The sequence below is a fragment of the Neophocaena asiaeorientalis genome, unplaced genomic scaffold (genome assembly GCF_003031525.2).
Source record: "Neophocaena asiaeorientalis asiaeorientalis breed wild unplaced genomic scaffold, Neophocaena_asiaeorientalis_V1.1 scaffold812, whole genome shotgun sequence".
NCBI classification, from domain to species: Eukaryota; Metazoa; Chordata; class Mammalia; order Artiodactyla; family Phocoenidae; genus Neophocaena; species Neophocaena asiaeorientalis.
The window spans coordinates 1,086,456-1,094,044 of NW_020172176.1; the positions used below are offsets into that span (position 1 = coordinate 1,086,456).

The 7,589-nt window shown below is 44.3% G+C and overlaps 1 protein-coding gene across 1 annotated transcript in view; it reads right to left on the reverse strand.

Moving 5' to 3' along the window:
• CLCN4 (Cl-/H+ antiporter 4) overlaps positions 1 to 7,497 on the reverse strand; it is a 37,402-nt gene extending 29,905 nt beyond the window's left edge. Inside the window, exons 1-4 of the mRNA XM_024757048.1 lie at positions 7,266 to 7,497; positions 6,526 to 6,539; positions 4,538 to 4,562; positions 3,502 to 3,711 (exon numbers count right to left, since the gene is read on the reverse strand). Of these exons, the coding sequence (XP_024612816.1) occupies positions 3,502 to 3,711; positions 4,538 to 4,562; positions 6,526 to 6,539; positions 7,266 to 7,430 (414 nt within the window). The 5' untranslated portion in view covers positions 7,431 to 7,497. The remainder of the gene's footprint in view (positions 1 to 3,501; positions 3,712 to 4,537; positions 4,563 to 6,525; positions 6,540 to 7,265) is intronic.
• Between the last annotated feature and the right edge of the window lie 92 nt (positions 7,498 to 7,589).

The window sequence follows — 7,589 nt, forward strand, 5'->3', positions numbered from 1 at the left end:
AAAAATCTTCCAACAAACAAAAGTCCAGGACCAGATGGCTTCACAGGTGAATTCTGTCAAACATTTAGAGAAGAGCTAACACCCATCCTTCTCAAACTCTTCCAAAAAATTGCAGAGGAAGGAACACTCCCAAACTCATTCTATGAGGCCACCATTACCCTGATACCAAAACCAGAAAAAGATACTGCAAAAAAAGAAAATTAGAGGCCAATATCACTGATGAATATAGATACAAAAATCCTCAACAAAATACTAGCAAACAGAATCCAACAACACATTAAAAGGATCATACACCATGATCAAGTGGGAGTTATCCCAGGGATGCAAGGATTCTTCAACATACGCAAATCAATGTGATAACACCACATTAACAAATTGAAGAATAAAAACCATATGATCATCTCAATAGATGCAGAAAAAGCTTCTGACAAAATTCAACGCCCAGTTATGATAAAACTCTCCAGAAAGTGGGCACAGAGGGAACCTACCTCAACATAATAAAGGCCATCCACAACAAACCCACAGCAAACATCATTCTCAACGGTGAAATACTGAAAGCATTTCCTCTAAGATGAGGAACAAGACAAGGATGTCCACTCTCACCACTATTATTCAACATAGTTTTGGAAGTCCTAGCCACGGCAATCAGAGAAGAAAAAGAAATAAAAGGAATACAAATTGGAAAAGAAGAAGTAAAACTGTCACTGTTTGCAGATGACATGATACTATACATAGAGAATCCTAAAGATGCCACCAGAAAACTATGAGAAGTAATCAATGAATTTGGTAAAGTAGCAGGATACAAAATTAATGCACAGAAATCTCTTGCATTCCTATACACTAATGATGAAAAATCTGAAAGAGAAATTAAGGAAACACTCCCATTTACCACTGCAACAAAAAGAATAAAATACCTAGGAATAAACCTACCTAGGGAGACAAAAGACCTGTATGCAGAAAACTATAAGACACTGATGAAAGAAATTAAAGATACCAACAGATGGAGAGATATTCCATGTTCTTGGATTGGAAGAATCAATACTGTGAACATGACTATACTACCCAAAGCAATCTACAGATTCAATGCAATCCCTATCAAACTACCAATGGCATTTTTTATGGAACTAGAACAAATCATCTTAAAATTTGTATGGAGACACAAAAGACCCCGAATAGCCAAAGCAGTCTTGAGGGAAAAAAACAGAGCTGGAGGAATCAGACTCCCTGACTTCAGACTATACTACAAAGCTACAGTAATCAAGACAATATGGTACTGGCACAAAAACAGAAATATAGATCAATGGAACAGGATAGAAAGCCCAGAGATAAACCCATGCACCTATGGTCAACTAATCTATGACAAAGGAGGCAAGGATATACAATGGAGAAAAGACAGTCTCTTCAATAAGTGGTGCTGGGAAAACTGGACAGCTACATGTAAAAGAATGAAATTAGAACACTCCCTAACACCATACACAAAAATAAACTCAAAATGGATTAGAGACCTAAATGTAAGACCAGACACTATAAAACTCTTAGAGGAAAACATAGGCAGAACACTCTTTGACATAAATCACAGCAAGATCCTTTTTGACCCACCTCCTAGAGAAATGGAAATAAAAACAAAAATAAACAAATGGGACCTAATGAAACTTAAAAGCTTTTGCACAGCAAAGGAAACCATAAACAAGACGAAAAGACAACCCTCAGAATGGGAGAAAATATTTGCAAATGAATCAACGGACAAAGGATTAATCTCCAAAATATATAAACAGCTCATGCAGCTCAATATTAAAGAAACAAACAACCCAATCCAAAAATGGGCAGAAGACCTAAATAGACATTTCTCCAAAGAAGACATACAGGTGGCCAAGAAGCACATGAAAAGCTGCTCAACATCACTAATTATTAGAGAAACGCAAATCAAAACTACAATGAGGTTATCACCTCACACCAGTTAGAATGGGCATCATCAGAAAATCTACAAACAACAAATGCTGGAGAGGGTGTGGAGAAAAGGGAACCCTCTTGCACTGTTGGTGGGAATGTAAATTGATACAGCCACTATGGAGAACAGTATGGAGGTTCCTTAAAAAACTAAAAATAGAATTACCATATGATCCAGCAATCCCACTACTGGGCATATACCCAGAGAAAACCATAATTCAAAAAGACACATGCACCCCAATGTTCATTGCAGCACTATTTACAATAGCCAGGTCATGGAAGCAACCTAAATGCCCATCGACAGACGAATGGATAAAGAAGATGTGGTACATATATACAATGGAATATTACTCAGCCATAAAAAGGAACGAAATTGAGTCATTTGTTGAGACGTGGATGGATCTAGAGACTGTCATACAGAGTGAAGTAAGTCAGAAAGAGAAATACAAATATCATATATTAACGCATGTATGTGGAACCTAGAACAATGGTACAGATGAACTGGTTTGCAGGGCAGAAGTTGAGACACAGATGTAGAGGACAAACGTATGGACATCAGGGGGTAAAACCGCAGTGGGGTGGGGATGGTGGTGTCCTGAATTGGGCGACTGGGATTGACGTGTATACACTGATGTCTATAAAACTGATGACTAATAAGAACCTGCTGTATAAAAAGAAAAAAAACAACTAATACTAAACTTTCTTTGGGTTATTTGTATGGAAATATGTTAATATAAATGTTTCAGACATTACATGAAATTCCTAAAAATCTTATATGTTCTGGTATAATGTTATAAGTCATAATTCTAGTTATTACTTTAAAATGTATATTTCAGAAATTACTAAGTTTCCTTGTCAATTGCATCATTATGAACTTTCATCAAATCTTTAACCGTGGTCATTTTTAAGTCTTTTGTCATTTACAGACAGTTCTGGGTGTACTCTGATGCTTTTGCAAAAATGTTCCTATAAAAGGGTTTCATCTTCAAGGAATTCATGGAAAAGACTCTGACAAGTACAGGTTTCTGGTAACTGACTATACTGCTGAACTGAATGAATAAGCATTTTCAGAACTCTAATGGAAAACTGATGCATTCATAAAAGTGCTAACAAAAGATCAAGATGAAAATAATTACATGGGACTGAGTGAACTGATGACGATGATTATAATTTTTGTGACTTTCTGTTTGAATGAAAAAAATGTTTTAAAAAAGTTCTAAAATTAGATCGAGGTGATGGTGGCACAACTCTGTGAATATCCTAAAAGCCATCGCATTGCAACCCTATTTCTTCAGCGTGATCAAGAGATCACTTTCAGTAAGAAAAATAAAGCCAAACAAAAGGCTTTAAAGGAAATACATACATAGTGCACATGAAATAGTGGAAAAGGATTTTCCAAGTGAAGTTTGAACCCTAGAGCTAGAAAAAGCCAAGTGGCAAGTGGCACTCGTAGTAGCCACGACGACGGTCAGGACAGACACTGCAAGGTGAGAGCTCGGACGTCCCCCCACACCAGCCACGGGGCTCCCAGCCAGGACCCGCCCCTGCACCCACCTCCGACTGTTTCACCAGCAGCTCCGACCACTTCTGCCACAGGGGACACTTGTCCCTGTCCTCAAACGTGGTCTCATTGGAAGTCCAGCAGCACTGCTCGTGGCTGTACCAGAAGGCAGACAGGCAGATGCCCTCCTTCAGGTCTGTCATCCAGTCGACGGCGAGATCGATCACCCCGGCCAGGGTGCCTGGAAGAAGCAGCGAGAGCCACTCAGAAGGACGGCCGGCATGGGCCAGGGTAGCACGTGCGCCCGGAGGGCCAGGCGGAGATGCCTGTGCCCCAGGCTGCCACGCACCCAGGAACTCTCTTTCTTCAGTCTTGAGGTCACCTGAGCGAGTGGTAGGGCACCAGGTGTGGCAAAAGTGGTGCCCAGCCCAGTGAGACACAAAGGCCAATGATACGCTGTCCTCGGGGGGCTTCGATAGGGTGGGAGGGAGAGACCCGCAGCACTGAGCCCACCGCAAGCCCCTGGGGCCGAGCGGCTTTCAGAACCCAGCCCTTCCGAATCTTAGAAACAGGGTACCTACACCCTATAAATCATGTAACCCCCTCAGCGGCTTCTGGGGCAGGATGCTGGGATTACACACATGAATATCCTCCAGGAAACCTGACAATTCAGACAAAATGGAGACAAAACCATTTATAACTGCCTTGTCATTGAAATAAAGTTTTGCCATCAAATGGAATCCAGCTTGAAAAATCTCACTTGTTAGAACTTTCTGGATTTTTAAAAAATTATGGATAAAGGACTGAGGAGCTACATAAGTAAATAACTACTTTAAAGGCCGATAGGAGTGGGATAAAATCGAGTGTGCAGTGGGTCAGAGAAGGCCATTTTAGGTCTCTTTCTAGAATAACCCATTCCAGTCTTTCACGAAGGCAGGGAATACTTTTGCACTACCAAACTTTTCACACTTTTACTAGATCCTTATTACAATATCAATTCCCCAAAGGCAGCCACACGCCAGCCTCAGGCGACCTAGCCTTGCCGCTCTCCTGGTTCCATCAGCAGTCGCCCACTGTTCTACCCAGAACACCCGAATCCTCAACAGCGTGCAGGCTCTGACCGCCGTTCCCACGTTTCTCTCCAGGCTCCTCTCTCTCCATCACGAATCCCCCACCCTGCCCGCACAGTGTTCCTTGGCACACCAGGCCCTCCTCTCTGCACCGCCTCAGATAGCACTGTCCTCCCCCAACCCGGCAAGCTCCTATTTATCTTCCAGATGCTGGCATTTATATCACCTCCTTCAGGAAGCCTTCCCTGATTTCCTAAGTCTGGGCTAAGTATACTTCCCAGGCACTCCTCATCACCATACCTATCACATCCTGATATGATCAGTATTTATATATATATGTATACACACACACACCCCTCACATGCACACACACACACTCCAACTAGTCTATAAGGGTGGGGGGAGTCTCTTGTCTGGTTTGTGTGCCACGGTGGGGATCAAGCCAGGTCTCTAGACCCTGTGTCCCCTTTAAGTGGGCAAGGGCCATTGTATTCACGTCAGGTACATAGCTGGAACTATATATCCATGTTGAATGAATGAGAACAACAAACGAATGAAAATCAGGAAACTCAGGTCCATCCATTCACTCAAGGGCTATTTATTGAGCACCTACGTACTACGTGCCACGTACTGTTCCACACCCTGGGGTACATCATTATTTTAGCCTAAATCGTAAGGTCTGTTCACAAAAGACCCTCTTCGACAAAGACTTCAATTCCTTCTTTCACTTTCCAGGCTACATGTTAACAAGAACGAACTTAATTTCTTTCTCTTTCTTCCTTCCGTCCTCCCTCCCTCCCTCCCTCCCTCCTTTCTTTCCTTCCACTCTGGATACATGCCCAGGAGTGGGATTGCTGGATCACATGATAACTCTAATTTCAGTTTTTTAAGGAACCTCCATACTGGTCTCCATAGTGGCTGTATCAACTTACATTCCCACCAACAGTGTAGGAGGGTTCCCTTTTCTCCACACCCTCTCCAGCATTGCTGTTTGTAGCTTTTTTGATGACAGCCATTCTGACTGGTGTGCGGTGATACCTCATTGTAGTTTTGATTAACAGCAAGAAGGCTGAAGGAGCCAGCCTGGATCACGCTTTCCAGGCAGATGGTTACATCTAAACACATCGTAAGAGCACCCCTTTGCCTCCCTGTGTTAACAGAATCCTACATTCCTGAGACCATCATTCCCCTCATAACCCTTTAGAGCAAGGGTTGGCAAACATTTTCCGTAAAGAGACAGAAAGTAAATATTTTCGGTTCGGCAGGTCAGTTGGTCTCCGTGGCAACTACCGGACTCTGCTGTTGTAGCACAGAAGGAGCCATATAGAGCATGGCAGTGCACCTCTCTTGTATCCTGTGGCCATGAAAAGGAAATCCAGGGCTTTCTCAGTGGCGCAGTGGTTGAGAATCCACCTGCCATTGCAGGGGACACGGGTTTGACCCCAGTCCAGGAAGATCCCACATGCTGCAGAGCAGCTAAGCCCGTGTGCCACAACTACTGAGCCTGTGCTCTAGAGCCCACGCGCCACAACTACTGCAGCCCGCACGCCTGGAGCCCGTGCTCTGTAACAAGAGAAGCCACCGCAATGAGAAGCCAGCGCACCACAACAAAGAGTAGCCCCCACTCTCCGCAACTAGAGAAAGCCTACGCGCAGCAGTGAAGAACCAACACTGCCAAAACCAAACAAATAAATAAATAAATAAGTAAACAGGAAATCCAGGGACTTCCCTGGTGGTCCAGCGGTGGAGAGTCCACCTTACAGTGCAGGGGCCACAGGTTCGATCCCTGGTCAGGAAACTAAGATCCCAAATGCCGCGGGGCAACTAAGCCCACGCACCACAACTACTGAACTCGTGCGCCTCAACTAGAGAGCCCACGTGCCATAAACTACAGAGCCCACACGCCCTGGAGCCCATGTGCCACAACTACAGACCACAACTACAGACCACAACTACAAAGCCCACGCGCCCTGGAGCCTGTGTGCCACAACTACAGACCACAACTACAGAGCCCACGCGCCCTGGAGCCCGTGCGCCACAACTAGAGAGAGAAAACCTGTCCACCACAACTAGAGAGAAGCCCACGTGCCACAACGAAAAGATCCCTCATGCCTCAACGAAGATCCCGTGTGCTGCAGCTGAGACCCGTTGCAGCCAAAAATTAATTAATTAATTAATTAATTAAATAATAAAATAAATCTTAAAGCCTGGCAAATTCTTAGTCATCCTTCAAGACCCCACTGAAATCTCACCCCCTCTAAAAACTCCCTCCCTAACCATCCCTCCTAAATGACCCCACAGCACTTGATACATAACTTTACTGCAGCCCATAAAAATATATATTGACTGCCCACTAGAGGCCAGGCACTGTAATGTGTGCTTTCATACACATACAGCCCCATTTAATCTTCTGGTATAATTAACTCCATCCTTACAGATGAGAAGATGGGGTCCAGAAATGGCACCCCAAAAGTCAGCCAGCCTAAAGATGTCAAAGTCAGGATGTACCCAATCTGTCTGGTTCCAGAGCCCCCCTCCTTGCCCTCCACACTACACCTCTGTATGACATAGCCTTCCACCCAAAGCACCTGGTATTAGAATTACCTGTCCACATCTCTGCCTCTCCCACTAGCCCTTCTCTTCTCTAGAACCTAGCTCAGCACACGACACATGAACCCAAGCTCTAGCTCAGTGACTGTCTGATAAAAGCATGGCCCCCAGCCCTCCAAAGGGATTCCCCTCACAGCGTCCTTATGAACAGCATGTACCTTTCTGTGTCTGTCGGTGTCCCGTGACTTCTCCCTCAGCCAGTCGATGGTGTGGAAGTCCTCATACGTCCCCACATCAGGGAAAGGCTCGTCAAGGAAATCCATCAGGTTTCCAGAGCCACTCATCGCTCCTGCACTGACCATGCTACTTACACCTGGGAGAGAAAACCTGTCGTTAAAAACGTGAGCAGAACATCTGCACAGACCTGGCAGAACAATCCACGTGTGCTATTTTCCTGCACAGGAAAGACATTTCAGCAGACACCTCTGCTGTGATGAAAGATACATATAGTCTGTCTTAGT